Here is a 21794-nt window from a genome sequence, read left to right as displayed (position 1 = left end):
GACGTATGTTTATGAGAAATGGAAATCTGAAATCTTGTGGTCTATTAAAATGATGGAAACGATTGTTTAAGTTAAACTAATGAACTCACCAACCTTTTGGTTGACACTTTAAAGCATGTTTATTCTCAGGTACGAAAGAAATCTTCCGCTGTGTATTTGCTCATTTTATAGATATTACTTGGAGTCATTCATGGCATATTTCAAAAGACGTTGCATTCGAGTCGTCGAGTTCATCAAGATTATTATCAAGTCAATTATAGTTGGATATATTATGAAATGGTATGCATGCCTGTCAACTTTCGATGTAATGAAAGTTTGTCTTTTCAAAAACGAATGCAATGTTTGTAAAATGTATCATATAGAGGTCAAGTATCTCGCGATGTAATCAACTATTGTGAATCGTTTATAATCGATATGGACTTCGTCCGGATGGATTAGGACGGGTCTTCACAGTTGGTATCAGAGCGGTGGTCTTAGCGAACCAGGTCTTGCATTAGTGAGTCTAACTGATAGTCGTTAGAATGCATTAATGAGTCTGGACTTCGACCGTGTTTGCATGTCAAAAGTTTTGCTTATCATTTAGTGTCGAAAAATTATTTACTTATCATCCTTAAAGTCTAAGACACGTCTTACTGCCTTTATTGCATAGACAGTGTATAGTTAAATTCATATCTTAGCGTATCTGTTATTGTTACCTTTGCCTGACAGCTTCCGTAGATTTCTCCGTAGCTTATGGGATTTTAGTATTATATATGCATATGTAAATTATGTATTGCAGGGTACTAATCTACATCCTATAATCTATTTCTTATCGAAAATCCTTCATCTGATCGTACGAGATGAATCCCTCAACTAGTTCGAGTCCATCTGATTTCGATAGCTATTTCGATAGTTATTCCGACAGCTATTTCGATATGGATTTCCACTCGAGCTCCGAAAGCAGAGTAACCGGAATGAATCGATCAATTAGCCATCATCTATTCTGAATGAATTGTAGATGGGTTCGTAGTCGACTTAATCAATGGAAACGCGAAGAAGGCGATCATTTCCACTAACCAAATTCACCTCTTGACAATGGACCTAAAACGTTTACCGGCGAACCTGTTCGAGACACCATTTTCTCTCTCATTTCCAAAGTATCTCATCACGATCATATACTATCTCAGATTCTAAACCTCATTCATCCGCTTGTCCGAACCGACAATCATCCCGGTATAATAGAAGAAGTTAACGAACTTCGCGCATAAGTTGTAGTCTTGGAAAATATGGTGCAAAACGTACCAGCTTCATCCAAATCACCGGCACCAACGGTACCACCAACAACCCAAATTTCAATATCACATGCCTCAACATCTCAATCTATACCTCGAGTATAATCATCATTCTACATGACATTCTACATCAGTTATCTTCGTTCGACATGGTGATTATGTAATCTCTAATGTTTTAGAGATTATTTATTCTAGTTCCAACTGAAAACTAAATGAGTTTAATATCATGTTAACTCATTAAATTCATGATTACATCTGAAGAAAATATATATGTATATATGTTTTCATAAAGATTGTAATTAAAAATTCTTTTGTACAAACTGTTAATAATAAAAATATTTTAACGGGTAGGTAATACCCGAGGAATATTTAAATTTCACATTAATAAGTTACACTGTATATTCTTCGAATCTGATTCAACAGTTATTCACTATCCTATTTACAACCACCGGGATACTTATCCGTTCACCAAAGAATAACTATTTTCATTCAAATTCAATTTCATATTTGAATTTTGACCTATCAGAATCCAACAAGTGGCATAATGAAGAAATAATGGACACAATAAAAATTGATTAGAAACAGACTAATTAACAATATTAAATTTTATTAAGAAACCACGCTAACAAAATCCTAGCTAACTGTTAATTCCGTATTACATTTTATTTATCGCAATTTATTTATCGCAATTTATTTTATCGCAATTTATATTCTCGTAATTTTATTTATTGTCATTTAATTTCTGTTATTTACTTTACGCACTTTATTTATCGTCATTTAATTTCTGTTATTTATTTTACTCACTTTAAATATCGGGACACGTATACAAGGTTTTGACATATCATATCGACACATCTATATATATTATTTGGAATCACCATAGACACTCTATATGCAGTAATGATCGAGTTCTCTATACAGGGTTGAGGTTGATTCTATAATAATATATATACTTTGAGTTGTGATCGAGTCTGAGACATGTACACGGGTCACGATACGTATTAATTAATTCAAATATTATATATTAAACTATATATGAATGATTGCACTGTCAACTGTGGACTATCGACTGTGGACTAATAACATTGGACAATTAAAATGAATTAAAATATTGAATATAACATATGAAACTAAACAATTCTTCAAGTTTGCCACTTGATTTCGTCTTAAACCTCATTTGTATCTTCACGATTACATTCTGCGTTCAAACCTTTCATGATTCTTGAAAACACCTCAATCGATAGGATGAATCAACCGCACTTCATCTACGGAAGGAAAGATTTATGCATATAGTTATGCACCTGAGAAACTCTCGGCAATTGAGTAAAAGTTCAACACGTAGCTGCGTCAGATCCTTTGGCATTTATTAACAAAAACAACTTTGCGATCCCTTTTCAAAATTAGCCAATTTTGTCACAACTCCAACAAGTCAACTTCGACTTTTCGTACGAAACAACCTTATTATAACGTTTATATATACGCGTGCTCTTTTATTGTTACCAGGTAACCTTTCATATTCCATCATATTACCATCAGCGTTTAATCATCTAAAAACACAATTCTCCTGAAACCACCTCGGATTAATAACCGATGATTCAGATATCATAGCATTAAATGCAGAGGAAACAGAAAAATGGTTGATGGTCTAAACGGACAAAAGTTTGATGATAAAGAAAGGAGTGTTAGGAACGCTCGATAGAAAATTGGGTATTGAAAAACAGATTGAGTTACCCATGAAGGAGACCAAGGACAAATACAAGGACCAAATCCTATATTCAAAGGATTCAGGTAATTCTGGATCCGTTGAAATCTTTAGAGAATATCTTGCTCCGAAGTCATGTTAAAATCTTGCGGAAAATCTTTCTCCATCAACCGTCGAACTTAGAAATTCCAAAATATCATCATCAATATCTTTGATATTTCTGAGTATATTTTCATAAATATTCTCGTCCGAAATTATATACCTCTTCGTACTTCATGTGTATCAATATATTGGAAACATTCAATAGAAAATATAGTACCGAAAAGCAGATTATGCGAAACTATGAAGAAAGCCGTGGATAAATCACAAAGAATAAGTTTGACTTCAAAGAATCCAAATAATTCAATGTCTGCTAAAGTCTATAGTGAATAACTTTCTCCTTACTCTAAACCCTTGCAGACAATAGTTTCTATCATCCTCTGATCTTAGATATTCTGAGATATTATCGTACCTTTCATTATAAATATCCTCCATATTTCTGGAGATATTTTTATAACTATTCTTATCTGAAATCATTAATCTTTTCGTGCTATCAGTATTACATCATATAGAAACTGTTAGTTTCTATATTCTGTAAATTTTCAAGCTTAAAATATGAATGTTATTGTAGTAATGATGGGAACTGATGCATGAGTTAGTATAATATAATGACACTTGATCAACGTGATTATATTACAGTAAGTCATGCTGAGTTTCTAAATGAAACGTGATGATTCACAGATCATAACGTCATCATGTGCCATGTTACATAACTCTTTCATCCTACTTAACTCCGTAACAAATCAAGAAAATGTATTCTTGATGGTTCTATCTTCCGTGATGTTGATAAATTTGAAAATCAAATCGTGCTATCACCTTCCTTCATGCTTAGAACATTATAATCATTCGAAACTCTATATCTATAAATTCTGGACCATTATTCGCTTGACTTGAAGTCGGGAAGAGAAAACAAAAGCATAGAGCTTTGAAATATAAGGGAGAATATAAAGTCCGATAACAACACATAAATTACAAACCGTGTATATCAATGTTTATCGCAACATAAAGACACGGGAGAATTAAAAACATTATAATCCCGAGGGCGAAGTAGAAGAAAGCAGATTCCTCTGGTGGAAGTTGGAAAAGGAGAATGATTGTTGCGATAGTAAGGATGAGGACAAGGATCAGAACTGGATTAATCATTTTCAGAATCTTTTGGATGTATGAACTAAGAAAGAAAGTATAAGAATGGTGAGAATAATGGAAAGGAAGAGCTTAATTTATACTGGAAATATCAGACGTAGTAATCGGGGCAGATCACCGTATTTAATTAAAGAGATCTTAATTTCCATAAATCCCGAAGAATCAGATTTTATAGATCTTCAAGATTTTCTTTAAATCCCTTAAATTCCGGAATTCAACCAAGGCAATGTCAAAAGTTAAGACGCGCCTTATTTTCTAAATTCAAACCTGACTACGTCAAAAGTTAAAAACAAATCTTTGTTTCTCATTTCATCCTTTTGTGAATAGCTTCATTCGCACTCTTCGAATAATTGAATTATTTTTATCCATATTACTCAATGATGATAAAACTCAAGTTATCAACTCATATTCGTCAGGAAAACATATTTATTGTTAGCTATGACGACCTCACTCAAATTTCGGGACGAAATTTCTTTAACGGGTAGGTACTGTGATGACCCGGGAATTTCCGACCAAATTTAAACATAATCTTATATGATTCGACTCGATAAGCAAAGTCTATTAAACCGAGTCTCATTATGTTTGAACTATTTCATGATAACATTTGACCTTTAACTATTTCCGACGATTCACGAACCTTTAATTGTAACTAAGAATGTAAATATAAATAATTATATATAAAACTAATTATATTAGTATTAATGAACTATTAAGTAATTTTGTTATTATAAAAGATAACATTTAATAACTAAAGATTTTCATTTTGAATATATATAGTATATTGTATATAAATGATTCAAACATATTTTACCAACGTTATCAAAATATTAAATGTACAATGTTATACTTTGTAGTTAATTGTTTAATATATATAATTAATCATCTACTCAACATTTAAAACATGATTTTATATATATGGTAGTATACATATATACATAAATATAACTATATATATATGATTTTATACATAATTATTATATTATGTATATGTAGAAATTTATAATATATCTATGATGAAATAATGTACTATTTTAATAAATATATATAATACTTACATATATAAAACATTTATATTTTTCATAATTACATACATAAGTATAATATAATTAGTATGTAAATAAATATTATAATATATTTATATTAAAATGCATAAATATATAATATTCAGTATATGTTACAATACATATTACATAATTATTAAATATTACATAATAATAGATGATATTAATAAATTAAATTTAAATACAAATATAGTTGTTGTAGTAATGTTATTTGTATCGTCAAATATCAATATTTGTATTCATAATATCACTTTATATCATATAAAGATGAAATTGGATGTATAAATTAGATTATTATTACTAATATTATTATTATCGATAAAATATTAATATTATCATAATTAGTATGGTATTATTATTATTATTATTATTATTATTATTATTATTATTATTATTATTATTATTATTATTATTATCATCATTTTTACAATTATTATTATCATTAATATTATATTTATCATTATTATTAATTTTATTAATATTATTAGATATTAATAGTATTGTTATTATATATTATTATTATTAATTAAAAAAAAACAGTAGGGATCTATATTATACGCTTGACCTATGTATCCTTTATCTCTATTATTATTATTTTTTTTGTTTCTTTCCTGCTCCAAACTCGTGAACCTGTGTTGACATTTTCTCCATTTTTTATCAACCGATCTCTATTATTACAAAATGATTATGTATAATTGCAAATCAAATAAAAAGGAAATCCAATGGGATTAAAGAGCACAGCGATATTTTTTTTTTCTTCTTCTCTGCACGCTCCAATTTTTTTTTCTCTTAATTCAATTTCGAATAAAGTTTCAAAATCTAAAAATGCAGAAAGGTTAGAAATCTTTCTTTGAATCTATCTGCAAAATCTCAACTCTCAAATCTTTATATCGATCTTGAATTTTGAAGTCAAAGTTTAGTTTAAAAAAAGTCAACAATTGTTCTTGAGACAAATTCGCGTTCGTGTATATGTTTCTGATCAAATTGACGATTCCAGTAGTTTTTATACATGTTTAGAAAACTATTTCGTGTTATAAACATTATCTATAATGTTATCTATTACGAAATCAATTTTTTTTGTTTTGTTCCAAGAACCGACGCTGCAGTAGGCCTTTAGTGTTTTTTTTTTTTATTTTAGAACCCAAATTATTTTTTTTTCTGTAATGTTTTGAAGCTTTAAAAGGAACCCTGATTTTTTTTTTTTTTTTTTTTTTTTTTGGTTATTGATGTTTTGTTGAATCCTTGAGACTTGTGGAGAAGAAGGGGAATAGAAGAAAAACAGTTTATATATAAAATTTAAATTCGATATTAGTACAGAGAATCAGAATTGGTGGGATGGTCGAGAGTGTTTGCGTGTGAGCATGTGGTCACGAGATCGAGTCCAGAGGACGGTAGTTTCTTTTTTTTTTTTTGAAACTCTTTTCATGTGAGGTAGTTTTCTTTTCTAATTTTATTATTGTTATTATATATTAATTATTATTAGTATTATTATTATTATTGTGATTGTTTTGATTGTTATTGTTATTGTTATTATTAGTATCATACTTGTTATCATATTTGAAAGTATTATAGACATTACTATTATTATTATGATAGGTATTAATAATATTATTATTAGTAATAAACTTATCATTTTAGTATTTTATCATCATTAGGATTATGATTATCATTATTATTATTATGAAGGAAATAAAAATATATTATTATCATCAATATTAGAATTTGTACCGGTTTATAAATAATAGTATCATCAGTACATTTACAATTAATAATATCATATTTATCAGTATCATCATTAATATTTACTAGTATTATTATGATTATCATTTATCATTTTATAAATATTAGAACCCTTATTATTAACATAAGTATGGTATTAGTATTAATATTATTTTAGAGTTATTATTATTAGTATCATTAACAGTTATCATTTTCATTTTTTTTGCTATTAGTATTATCATTATTAATAAAATTATTATTATTATTAGTAAATCATTATTATCTAAATTATTATTTTAACAAATAAATCTTTTGTACACTATATATATACTTATGGTATATACTAGGATTGTATTAATAATTCACATAACAAACTAATAAAATTTCATAAATACAATACTAACCACAAATATATGTATATAAATATATTAATGTCACTATTTATATAAACGTAAATCATTATAGATATATATACATAAAATCGATATATATATATATAAAATATAACTTAAAATATAATATAAGTATACGTTTTAAAATAAAGGTTAGAATAAATTCTACAAAACTATAATATATAAATAATACATATTAATAAATGAAATTTTGTAACTTACATTATACGTATTAATATATACACAATTGATATAGGTTCGTGAATCCGAGGCCAACCCTGCATTGTTCAATGACGTCATATGTATTTTTACTACAAAATACAGTATCGTGAGTTTCATTTGCCTTTTTACCCTTTATATTTTTGGGCTGAGAATACATGCGCAACTTTTATAACTGTTTTACGAAATTGACACAAGTACGTGAAACTACATTCTATGGTTGGATTATCGAAGTCGAATATGCCCCTTTTTATTAAGTCTGGTAATCTAAGAATTAGGGAACAGACACCCTAATTGACGCGAATCCTAAAGATAGATCTATCGGGCCCAACAAGCCCCATCCAAAGTACCGGATGTTTTAGTACTTCGAAATTTATATCATGTCCGAAGGAGGATCCCGGAATGATGGGGATATTCTTATATATGCATATTGTTAATGTCGGTTACCAGGTGTTCAATCCATATGAATGATATTTTTGTCTCTATGCATGGGACGTATGTTTATGAGAAATGGAAATCTGAAATCTTGTGGTCTATTAAAATGATGGAAACGATTGTTTAAGTTAAACTAATGAACTCACCAACCTTTTGGTTGACACTTTAAAGCATGTTTATTCTCAGGTACGAAAGAAATCTTCCGCTGTGTATTTGCTCATTTTATAGATATTACTTGGAGTCATTCATGGCATATTTCAAAAGACGTTGCATTCGAGTCGTCGAGTTCATCAAGATTATTATCAAGTCAATTATAGTTGGATATATTATGAAATGGTATGCATGCCTGTCAACTTTCGATGTAATGAAAGTTTGTCTTTTCAAAAACGAATGCAATGTTTGTAAAATGTATCATATAGAGGTCAAGTATCTCGCGATGTAATCAACTGTTGTGAATCGTTTATAATCGATATGGACTTCGTCCGGATGGATTAGGACGGGTCTTCACAGTTGCTCTCGTCATATGTATTTTTACTACAAAATACAGTATCGTGAGTTTCATTTGCCTTTTTACCCTTTATATTTTTGGGCTGAGAATACATGCGCAACTTTTATAACTGTTTTACGAAATTGACACAAGTACGTGAAACTACATTCTATGGTTGGATTATCGAAGTCGAATATGCCCCTTTTTATTAAGTCTGGTAATCTAAGAATTAGGGAACAGACACCCTAATTGACGCGAATCCTAAAGATAGATCTATCGGGCCCAACAAGCCCCATCCAAAGTACCGGATGTTTTAGTACTTCGAAATTTATATCATGTCCGAAGGAGGATCCCGGAATGATGGGGATATTCTTATATATGCATATTGTTAATGTCGGTTACCAGGTGTTCAATCCATATGAATGATATTTTTGTCTCTATGCATGGGACGTATGTTTATGAGAAATGGAAATCTGAAATCTTGTGGTCTATTAAAATGATGGAAACGATTGTTTAAGTTAAACTAATGAACTCACCAACCTTTTGGTTGACACTTTAAAGCATGTTTATTCTCAGGTACGAAAGAAATCTTCCGCTGTGTATTTGCTCATTTTATAGATATTACTTGGAGTCATTCATGGCATATTTCAAAAGACGTTGCATTCGAGTCGTCGAGTTCATCAAGATTATTATCAAGTCAATTATAGTTGGATATATTATGAAATGGTATGCATGCCTGTCAACTTTCGATGTAATGAAAGTTTGTCTTTTCAAAAACGAATGCAATGTTTGTAAAATGTATCATATAGAGGTCAAGTATCTCGCGATGTAATCAACTGTTGTGAATCGTTTATAATCGATATGGACTTCGTCCGGATGGATTAGGACGGGTCTTCACAGACTTGAGCCATAGACACTAATTAACAACTTTATAATTCAAAAACATCAAGAACACAAAATCTAGTGATTTTAGAAAGTTACCAAAATGAGATGAAATTGGTATCGAGTTGTAGAGGATGAAGAGAGGATTCCAAATATGTAATTTGTTTTATTGCTAGCCTCCTAATCCGAATTTAGATGATGAATTCTTGTTTTGAAGATTGAGAGAAAAATGGTGAAAGTATTTAAGAAAAGGAAAATGAAATGGAAAATGAAAGAAGGAGGTGGGTGTTGACCACTTTGACCTAGTCAAAGGTTTGGTCTTTTGGCAAGTCTAGTCCCTCTAGTTTATAAGCGGGTGCGTGAATTACCTAAACGAGATATTTTAGATACGCACATTAACGGGAGATGTTATAATCCAATAACGAAAATTATTAAGAATGTTAGCTAACGGAGGATACGAATCTAGTCATGAAGGATATTATTTAAAATAAAAAGACGGGCGTTAAAATAATTTAACAGAAAAATGCGGGATGTTACACGACTTTCCCAAGGAGTTTGAGACAATGGATTAACATTCAAATCTTTAACATTATGTTTCAAAATTTCCCACCGATTAATAGAATTATGAAAAATAGTATATATATATATATATATATATATATATATATATATATATATATATATATATATATATATATATATATATATATATATATATATATATATATATATATATAGACGTTGAATCTATCCAAAAAAGTTCTTTCCCTTAACACAACTATTAGCCAGATCACATAATGTAATATTACATGAATGACAACCACAAAGATAAAATGCTCTAGGATTCTCCTTTAAAAATCTCATTTGCACTCCTTGATGTATTCTTTTCATATTTGCACCATTGTCATATCCTTGACCACGCATATCATTTACATCAAGACCAATACGCTTTAATTCCTCAAGATATATATATATATATATATATATATATATATATATATATATATATATATAGTAATATCAAATAGACCTTGTCTCGTGGTGTCATTAACATTCAAAAACCTTAAAAACGACTCGTCAACAATAACATAATTAGATGTGAACTTTATATACCTCACTATCATATGCTCATTTGTTCTTGATTACTTGAATCGGAAGTACAATCAAGTATGATTGACTAATACTTTGCTTCCTTTACCTTCTTTTATGATTTGTTTTTTAATCTCATCACCCAACATAAGAATTAGCTCGTTTTGGATCTTGTGCCCAAGATAATGCACATGAAGCTCATAATTAGTGATTCGTCGCACATACTTTTTAATAATCGGGTCAAACTCTTCCAATATTTATATGCGAGCCAAAAAAATTTCCATTACCTGTTTAATACATTTAATAAATAATAAGTGGAAATGAAGCAAAAACTATTTGGAGGTACATGAACACAAACACTAATAAATATTATTACCTTTTTGATACAACTTTTCTTTTGAACCACAGAAAGTTAAACTATGTTTAGCTAGAAATTTCACTACCGCAACGATTCTCAAAAGAACTTGCATCCAGTAATCTCTTTATTTGCACAATTGTTCATATTGAACTTTATCAATTGTTTCGTTAAACTTCAATCTTTTACTCATATCATACCATTTGCTCATATTTTCAAGATGAACCGTGGTAATTTCATGTATTCTGAGTTTTTCCGGAGCATGCAACCAATTTTTATAACCTTTCCTGGGCAAACAACCTCTCGACTGCCCTTTTCTAAAAAATTTACAACAAAAACAAAATATTTTGTCTAACTCTTTTAAATATACTAGCCATGGTCGATCACACTTCTTCAAATTTGATAAAGTTCTTGTATATAAAGTTGCACAAAACCTTCTATTTATGGTATATGGACCAGAAGCTATGTTATTATCTCTTTTGGGACTCTTCTCAACCAAAAGTTTAATCTCATCAGAATTAAGTCTTTCCCAACTTCTCGGATCAAATATATCAACAATGTTATGTATAACATCTTCTTCATTTATATTTGTCTCAATGTGTTTGTCTTTTTTCGCCTCTTGTTTATCAATATGCTCTTGCCCTTCTATTTCTTCGAGATTTACTTGTGCATGCTCGTGCCTTTCAAGAGTCGGTTTATCCAAATACTTTTCTAGTGCACCAGCTTGAGACTTTTTCATTTCTTCATCTAGTCTTTTTCTCTTACGTTTTTCATAACCGGATAATTGTTTAGGAGCCATCCTTAATTCTATTTACTAAATTTATAAGACAATAACTAATAAAAAATACTTGAGGCAAAGATCATACATTATACAAGATATATAGGAAGACAAAAAAAAAATACTTACTCTGAAAATCGTCACAAAATTTAGTAAAGATAAATGATTATTAATATTACTCAATTGAAATTGTTAATCAAAATAAAAAATTACATTCTGTTACATAAGATAAGATATCAATATCACATTGGTCATGGTACATTATAAGGGGATGATTCTCACACACTGTTTTTTGATTTTCACACACCAATTTACTTGAACTCCTCCCTAATAATAGGGTAAAAGAGTGTGTGAGGATCAAAAAACAATGTGTGAGAATCATCCCCACATTATATTATACTGCTACATATATTATATTATATTATATTATATTATATTATATTATACTATTATACTATTATCCTATATTACATTACATTACACTACACTCTACTTAACATCATCATGAACAGTATGTAACAGCATTTACGCCCTCCCGTCGGCCCTTCCTTACACCTGCACTGCTACGTGTCCAATCCTACATTGTTACAGATTTTAACCACTACCTACCACTTTCTCTCCACTAAGATCCCTTTTCCTTCTACTCTTTCGCTCACTATAATCAGTTTCATCACCACCAAACCCATCATCGCCACCACCATCATGAATCATCACCGCCACCGCCATTAAACATCACCGCCACCACCGCCAGTCGTCGTCGCCACTGAACATCAATCATAATTGCCCTAACCGGCCCAAAATCGAAGGCAGCAGCAATTGAGGTAATTGATTTTTTAATTTTTATTGAAATGCTTTGATTGAAATTGTTTCCAAATCTGTGTTTTTTTCATCAACACCTTTTTTCCTCTCTAGAAGTGGCAATTTTTTCGTAGCTCGAAATTAGGTTTTTTTTAATGTGATAAGTGTTACAGGAATCAGTTCAGATGAGGAGATTTGCGTTGATTGCAAAACTTTGAGAACGCCGTTGTGGAGAAGTGTTCCAGCTGGTCCTGAGGTTTGTAAAATTACTTCAATCACATCTAATTTCTGCATGTTAAGTTTGCGATCGCATTTGATATGATCCGATTTCATGTTGAAATTCTATTTACAGTTTGTTGATTATTGATTTGTTCATTATTGTGTCAACACATGTGTTTCTGGTAGGTGTTTTTGTGTTGTCTTTTTTTTTTTTTTATCACCGATGGTTGCATTTCTTTATGCGTGCGCAATGTTTGATGTTATTTGATTGTTTAAAAAATTATGGAAGTGTCTTCTGACTCTTGACTCTTGAGGTCATGTATTATAGACTTTGTAACCAGATTATTTATAGTTTTACATTTACCGTGTGTGTTTGTGTGATGTTTGAAGAGGAATATACTAACTGACTGTTTGATAAGTTTCATGTGCTCTTTATTAATTTGGTTATTGTTTTGTAATTGTTGATTGTTGTATGGTCATTACTTATTACTGTCTTTCTTTTAGGTGGTTACCACCAACGATTTCTACAAGATTGTTGTAATGACTTCAAATTCAGGTACGGTGGTTGAAAAAGAACAAGAATTTAAGCCTTCATTTGATGAGCATTTAAAACTAATGGAAACTGTTAAAATCCGTAGAGAGAAGCGTAAGTCCGTCACCGAATCGCCGTCAAGACTTTGTGATCAGCCAAGGGTTTCGCGAGTCGATATGGATGAAAGAATTCAAAAATTAGCAAAGTAGCAAGTAATATCAAAGTCTTATGATGTGTTGCATTTGTTGATTGTTTATGTATTATTGTTAATTCGGTGTGTAATAATGATTAGAAGATGTAATTAGTTAATGTTGACATCTAGTTATAGTTTTGATGTATCACTTGCGATCCACGAGTCAATCGATTCAAAGTTTTCAAAATTAACAAGTACAGTTGAAGTATATGTTTGGTCTTTTAAATTTTATACAGTCCCTACTCCAGAAGTGTTTGTACTTCTTTCTGAAAATTTAAGGGCCATTGGTGTGTTTGTGGAAGTTGAGGTTTACAAAATCCCAAATTTTTATATAGCTATCATGTAATGTTTGCACAGTTATATAAATCCGAAAATTAATTGTTGAGTTTTTTGTTTTTTCTATTTACCTTCAGGATGGACAAGTGTGTGGAGTCCAATAACCTATGTGAAACAATCGTTGATCAGTATTCTGCATTTGTTATGATGATTAATCACGTTGAATCATGCTTTTGAAACTGTAATCTATGTAACGATGGCTGGTTTCTAATCACTGATGTTAGTTACCTTTGTTCCAAAAAGTTCCATATCTGAGCCTTGAGGTGGTGACAACAGTGGTTACTAAGACGGCGATAATGAAGATGGCCGTAACAGAGATTGGAAGCGAACTGCAACTGCGATTTAACTCTAGGATTTTGGATTTGGTTTTTTTATGTTGATGGCCAGCCGATATGTTTACACTTTTATTGCGACTCATTTCAAACCGTCGTCATCAACGTCGTGGTCGTTATTTGCCGTCAGTATTATCTCCGTTGTCTCCTTAAAGGTATTACCTTTGTAACAAATTTCTTTGATCATGTTTGATTATCTGTTTTTTATTGAATAAAAATACGAAAAATAAGAGATTTTATGCATTTCATTGTTGTTCTACGTTGTGGATGTTCATATTAATAATGTTGGGTGCATCTTATTTTTAGTGCTTTATACTTTGTTGTGTTTCGATGCATCTTATATTGTTATGTTCTTTGCAGCCTTCAATAGTGTTGCTGCGCCATGCGTTAAAGATATGTCAGTTAATGATGTTGATGAACTACCATCACAAGATACATTTTAAGGTTATTGTTCTCATTTACTTTAGCTTCCCATTACTGTATGTTTGTTTGTTATTTATGATAAAATGTGTTTATAAACAGTAGTTATTTTCAATACTCGAAATGCATCGAGTTCGCCAACTGTACGTAGATAAGGTTGAAGGGGCTAATGGGAGTTGATAAATACTATTGTTGAGGGTACTGATGGAAGGAACCGCTTTTTCTTCTGACACGTTATCCATGTCAGCGAGACCAATGGTAAATAAAAACATGCTACTTTATCTCAAACGTATAGGTATTGTTCCTGTATGTACATCAGTCGCTTGCGACTACGAGCACATTTGTGAACCCTGTCGACTTAGCTCCCTCGGTTTCGGTCACGAATAGCGAGTTCAAATTATTGTCTTCCTTCTGCCTTTCAGGTATTGGAATCTTTTGTGAATTTCTATGTTGTGTTGTTTGCTTTTTTGTCTTCCATTTATGTTGTTGTCTATAGTTTCTATTACTTATTACTGATAATTATGAGCCGATAACATACTGGTGTTAGATGTTGAAAATAACACTTTCATATATCATTTTTGCCTCATACATGCTTAGTTTATTTAATAATATACTTATGTAAGAAATACACTAACTTATGTTGACTTATTTGACTTATATTGAACTGCCACTTTATATTAACTTATAATTGGTGTGCACCTAATATTTACTTTATGTTGACTTATGTCAGTTAAAAAACAGACTTGCTGCACCAAATTAAGTATTTGTTATTTGACTTATGTTGAACTCCTACCTATGCCGACCTGATACATACTCACCTTATGATGATATGCTTACGTAGCAAGTTGTTTATATGATCATGTTCCGGCTATACAATCTTTTTGCTTTACAGGTACGACATTTTTCGGCTAACTCTATGGGATGAAAAGGCGGGAGAGTTTAATGACGAAGAATATGAATTCCTCCTAAAACCTGTTATAATGGCAGTTCCTACTTGCCAAGTGATTAATTTTGATGCTCAGCTACCTTATAATCAAATTTATTTCTTTATACAAGCATGTAGGTTGAGCTAACGTTTGTAAACACACAAAAATGCAGGACAAACGGAGCTGAAAAGTACTCAAGCAATCCGTTCGTACCTCAATCCAGATATTCCAGAGTACCACCAGTCGATTGACACGTACGTTAACTTTTATACTTCGTTAGTAGATTTAACGACTGTTTAATGATCCGTTAAAGTTTTTTAATTTTTATTTTTTAATTGAACACGTAGAGTGTGTGTGTATTAAGTTGAATATGTTTTCGACAGAGTTTGATACTCCACTTGCCAGTTTGAATATATGTTATAACTATTTGTAATAAAGTCTGGATTTAATGAGTTTTGTTGAGTAAGCCAATTTAGTTAAACTAATTCAATAATTTGTGTATTAAGCGGTATCGGTTTATAAGAAGCATGATACCACATCTTTGGATGATGACATATGGCATTTGGAGAAGATAGCAAAAGAGGGTGCTTCCCACGTACAGGCGACCAAGTGTAAAACAGTGAAGCACTTTTTATAAATTAATGTTAGTAACGAGTCTTCACTACATAAGGTAAGAAAAGTTTTTTTTACCCAATTTATTGTATTCACGAATTGAACGCTTATATTTTTATGTTGATAACTAGATTTGGAGTACAATGGTAGAAAATACGAATATACGAAAATCACCACTAGTAGAAAGTTAGTGCGGATGACGATGGTGATGTTCCTTTACCTACACGCAACAGTGGGTTGTGATTACCTTACTTCGTTTATTTGAGTTTTTTTGTTGTTCGTTTCCTTAATTTCGCTGCTAAATTAAATAGCATGGTTGAACTATTTTTACTTCAATATACAATGGTACATGTGTGAGATTGAAATAATGTAGACAAGTAATTTCTTTTGTATGTAAATTGAGACAACATCAGTCTATATCCCTTTTTACCTTTTGAATGTGTATATGTAAGACTCCAACTATGAAATATTTCTATGTAAAAATGCTGTTAACTACCATTGTGTCACATATCATCATTGTTCATGTACTTCCGTAATGATACTTTTTTAATTATCTTAATTAGTATTTGTACATACAATGCTTCTATAACTAGCCACAACGTAACAAAATGATAGATAATACACCGACAACCAACAAAACCGAAGCAGCACGAAGGAGGCTCACTAGTTGGTACTCAAGTCTAATACAATAATACTCTAATCGACACGGACACACACACACACCATCACAAATATAATTCAAATACAATATAATATAATAATATATGAATCAATTCAAACAAACTACTCTAATCACAATATTCGGAGTAATATTTAATTCAAACACTATATATTAATTCGTATAATTAGAGAGTATAATTTTATAAATATATAATGGATAGAAGTCATAGAACATAGAAGATAAAAAGAACAAAAAGAATTTACCTATCAGGTCTCAAACGACGAACTTACGAACCCTTTTTTTTGTCGACTGAAATTTGAAATTTTGGAAATTGGAAACGGTCACTAATAACATCATATATCCTTTATTTCCTTTCAAAAATTGGGCTTGAAGGCTTGAAAAGAGAAAAAAAAGCCCAAAAATTACATGCACTAGTATTCAAGGGATTATCACCAAAAAATCTATTTTTTGAACTTGTTTGTGTAAGAGCCCATAAAAGAAAAAGTTTGACAATTTGCCCTCGCAAGGAGCAAGATGTCTCTTACTCCCTTGAGCCTTGCGTCCTTGCGACCTTGGTTTCACTTGAGAGCAAGGTGCCTCTTGCTCCCTTGCTCCCAGGTGGAAGCAAGGACGCAAGGTGCATCTTGCTCTCTTGCTCCCAGGTGAAAGCAAGGACGCAAGATGCATTTGACTAAAGATTGTTTTAGTAGTATGACAATGGAGCAAACAGATAATGTTTCTTATGTTAATCAGAATTATCTAGGTGGAAATCCAAACTATCGTCTGTTCAATAACTTTCAAGCTCCGTATCAAAATAATAACTGCATTCCTAAGAATCCGCCAGGTTTGCCTGTAGTGTGAAAATTGATATTAATTTGTATCACATTTTAAGAGTGATAATATCACATCAGTATGTTTTGGTAATGTTGTTGGTTGAACCGTGTGTTTTGATATTGTTGTTGGTTGAATTGTGTGTTTTGGTATTGTTGATGTTGGAATTGTTGTTGTTGAAACTGTTGATGTGCAAAATATTATTGTTGCTAAAATTATTATTATGGACTCGTTTGATAATAAAGTTTTAGTTGGTACTTGGTATAACATTTTGGGCTTCTTGTTGAAAACCACTGCTACTACTTAATTTGTTACTACCAATGGTAGATATCGGTTTAATTTTCTCAATAACATAAATTTTGATGGGGGCATTAATAATAGCATGGTTTAATAATTCTAGAAAATCTTTTGGATCATCAACAATATCCTTAACAAATTTATATTTCTTATATTTAATGCAAACACGTGAATCAAGTAGTAATTGTAACTTATGTGTCACAATTTTCAGAAGAATTTTGCAAATTAATGATTCTTTAAGAGAAACATGAAGATTTAAACGTATTCTAACACACTCAATTGGCAGATACAGTAGGACATTTTTAACGTATGCAAGTGCACCTCCGTAACAAATATAAAGTCTAAATTTATCATCATTTTGAGACATTTTTACACTAAAAAAAAGATATTAACCAAATATCAGAAATGACTAAGATGGTGCATTTCGGGAGAGAAAAAAACAGGAAACTTCCCATAATGTTGCTTATTTGAATGGTGATAACAAATGATCACATGATACTATTTTTTAAGAGATAAACGTTATTCTAAAATATTTAAAAAATGTCAGAAAACCTTATCTTGAAAATCTGATCTGCACTAGTGCATCACACACCACAGATCGATCAACTCGCACCGTGTGTGGTGCATGCTGCGTGTGCGAATTGCCAGAAAAGTTGGAGCGTAGCCGGTTAAATGGATCAACGAACAAGGCACCACACACACACGACTCAACATGCACTATGTGTTAAACACTTCGAGATATAATTTCACGTATGATATATAAATATGGGAAATTGGTCAGAATGCCCCCATTTCCGAAAATGTTTAACAATATGCACTCAAAAAATCGTAATTGCAAAAATGTCCCTGACCATGTGAAACGACTCGTCCATATTACTATCACACATTAACTACCACATTAGTAATATACCACATAATATTTACAGATTATAATATTTAATTTCCGACCAAAAATGATAAGTAATGGTTTTCAAAAACAAGTTCGGTCAAAGTCCAGACTCACTAATGCATCCTAACAAATACCGGTCAGACACACTAATGCAATTTCTGGTTCGCTAAGACCTCTACTCTGATGCCAACTGAAACGACTCGTCCATATTACTATAAACGCGGTACGTTATTCATTGGTCCCATAGCGAGGTATTTGACCTCTATATGATACATTTTAGAAAATATTGCATTCGTTTCATAAAAAGACACACCCTTATTATACATAATGCATGTTTTAAACAAGTGGGCGATTATTTAAGAAATAATCTCCATAATACATCGGTTTCCAAATACTACACACGTGACATAACAGTCGAATATAATACATGACAAAGGTTTTATTGAATGCAACACTTCATTTAAACAAAAGCATGAGACTCCATGCACAGCTTGCTCAGATAATGCAACAGTGGAAGACTTTCTTAAGGACATGAGAATAAACATGCTTAAACAGTCAACACAAAGGTTGGTGAGATATATAGGTTTAAAGCTAGCATCGATATAAATATAGACCACAAGATTTCATAGTTATAAATATTTCAATAAAGATATTCTATAAGTTGTTGAGCGCTTCGGTAATCATACTTAACCATAAATGTAGCATATTCCCTTTATTATGAAATCTCCCTACACTGTACCAAGTGTGACAACCCGGAAATTTCCGACCAAATTTAAACCTAATTTTTATATGATTTCGACACGATAAGCAAAGTCTGTAATGCTGAGTCTCAAAATTTTGAACTGTTTTAATAAATTCATTTACCCTTTTGACCAGTCTCGACGATTCACGAACAATTAAGTGTATATAGATATGTGTGTATGTATATATAAATAATAATTCAAAATATAATTTGAAGTATTATATGTTGTGTTATTAAAAATTAATAAAATAAATAGGATATTATAATAATTATTATTTAAATTATATCTCTATATATAAATAAAGTATATTAAATGATTATAACACTCGTTTGATGTTTCGATTGATATTAAGCAAGTTAAATTCAAACTTATGTGATTCTAAAATAAACGGTGATTCGAAAATGAGTTTTATAAATTATAAGTTTATTAATAAAATATTTAGAGGTTATGTAATAAATTTTATCACTTTTTATATTTTACTTGGGGTTGAGAGTGAATAATTAATGTAATTTTTATTTAATAATTAAGAATCGAATTTTATACCATAATGACTAAAATGAATAAATATATTTAATTTAAAAATATGGGATTTTTCTGAGTACTTTTATTCACCACTGAATTAACAACGGAGCGCGAAATAGCAGTCCGTAAAAATCGTCGGTAGAAAACTCCAAATCTCCGGCTGCTGCACTATTTAATTTACAAAATTGATTACTGTTTATTTTGACTCTTATGTGAATTATAGACACATGATAACCACTTGCAATTAGAAAAATATATCTATCATTATCTACTGTATCTAATAGTATATATATAGAATTATCCTACAGATGTATATATGTTGACATACTATCTAGACATGAACCGAAATCAAGAACACCACCTTCATTCTCTTTCACAACCACCCTTAGTCAACACCCAGAACATCGCCTCCACACGCCATCTTTGTTGAACCACAATCATCTTCGGCTACCATACACCGACACCCGCCACCTTCATTAGAATTACCATCGAACCACCCAAAAATCACCACCTATAACTCATAATTTTCATGAACCCACAAACCATTTTTTATTTTTTTATTTTTGTTGTTATCACGAACCAAAGACCTCAGTTAATAAACCCATATCATCATCTTCTATTGCTGCTACACTTTGTTACGTTCTCTATTAAAACCACCCTACAATCAGGGATGTTGCAACTGCTATCCTAGTGTCTGTTTTCTCTGTATGATTCGAAGACCAAAACAACACCAACGATCATGGTGAACTACTGAACCTGCTGTTATGCCGCTGCAACTATCATGTTTTCTGTCGAATAGAAACCAAACAACCTTTGTACTGTAACTGTTGTTGTTTCTGTTTTCTATCGAACAAACTAAAACCACCACTTCACTCTTTATCTTACTTCCTTTTATCTTTTTGTGAATCACCATCCAAACCCACAACCTGCAATATCTATTAAAAGTGCTGCTATATATATATATATATATATATATATATATATATATATATATATATATATATATATATATATATATATATATATATATATATATTGATATCGATGAACAACACCATAACAATCAACCAGTCACTATTGCTGCTAGTTTTGTTTCGGTTTGAACCAAAGACAAGAACCCCACTTGAGCAATAAAGGAAGATGAAATCGAGTAAGTGGATTAATTAGATCATCTATTTTATTTTTTTAGACCAAGCAATTAGTGATATCGTGGGATGACGTGTGTTCTTCTTTTCTTGTGGTGGGACGACAAACACACTAGTTTAATTAACTCGTTTATACATGTTAGGTATAAATAATTTCCTTGGGCCGTGATTAGTGTTGATGGTGGACCGAAATTTTGATATAACTATTATATGGTGGGACGAATCTAATAGTCATGGCCAACAAGTGGATTAATCAAAAGAAGGCGTATCATTTTTTTTTCTCTTTTACCTACTAGATGTGGAATCAAATGTCACATGGCAGACAAAATGGGGGTCACGTACCATTACTTTTAAAGTACTTTTGTTGAATTGAAAAACAAAAAGGCACATGAATATGATATGGGAAGTGACGTAAGAGGAGATAGATATGGTTCTATACAAAGATTTGTTAATTGTTATTACTTCTGTGTTGAGGATACAACTCAAAACAATAGCCGTGAATCCTTGTGTGGCTATCAATATGTTCCATTTTTTTATGGGCTATGAACTATTTTATTTGTTGGGCCTGAATCCATTTTTTTTATTTAGGCCGTGATATTGATATTGATGATAATAGTAGTAGCTATATTAAGTAGTATAAGGATGATGATTATTACAACTAAGATAAGATGATGATGAATATTAAGAAGGATGATGTTGGTATTAT

At 30.9% G+C, this 21794-nt stretch overlaps 1 protein-coding gene and 1 long non-coding RNA gene across 6 annotated transcripts; one reads left to right on the top strand and one right to left on the bottom strand.

The window, feature by feature from the left end:
• Positions 1–10981: 10981 nt before the first annotated feature.
• Positions 10982–11653, bottom strand: LOC139901423 (uncharacterized). Its single transcript, XM_071884141.1, has 2 exons — positions 11289–11653; positions 10982–11171 (listed from the first exon to the last, which is right to left on the bottom strand). Exons 1-2 carry the CDS (start codon positions 11651–11653, stop codon positions 10982–10984), a joined length of 555 nt encoding a protein of 184 aa, XP_071740242.1.
• Positions 11654–12369: 716 nt separating this feature from the next.
• LOC139897799 (uncharacterized) lies at positions 12370–16480 on the top strand. 5 transcript variants are annotated; one of them, XR_011776801.1, is made up of 8 exons: positions 12370–12686; positions 13154–13393; positions 13788–14197; positions 14403–14884; positions 15355–15463; positions 15561–15642; positions 15895–16058; positions 16132–16480. It is a non-coding gene; the product is annotated as an uncharacterized lncRNA (long non-coding RNA). The 5 variants fall into 5 exon arrangements; XR_011776799.1 differs by having other exon boundaries at positions 15561–16058; XR_011776800.1 differs by having other exon boundaries at positions 15355–15642.
• The last annotated feature ends 5314 nt before the right edge of the window (positions 16481–21794 follow it).

This window comes from Rutidosis leptorrhynchoides, chromosome 3, assembly GCF_046630445.1.
Source record: "Rutidosis leptorrhynchoides isolate AG116_Rl617_1_P2 chromosome 3, CSIRO_AGI_Rlap_v1, whole genome shotgun sequence".
Lineage (NCBI taxonomy): Eukaryota > Viridiplantae > Streptophyta > Magnoliopsida > Asterales > Asteraceae > Rutidosis > Rutidosis leptorrhynchoides.
The sequence above is the reverse complement of the archived record's forward strand: the minus strand, read 5'-3'. Positions and strand labels throughout refer to the sequence as shown.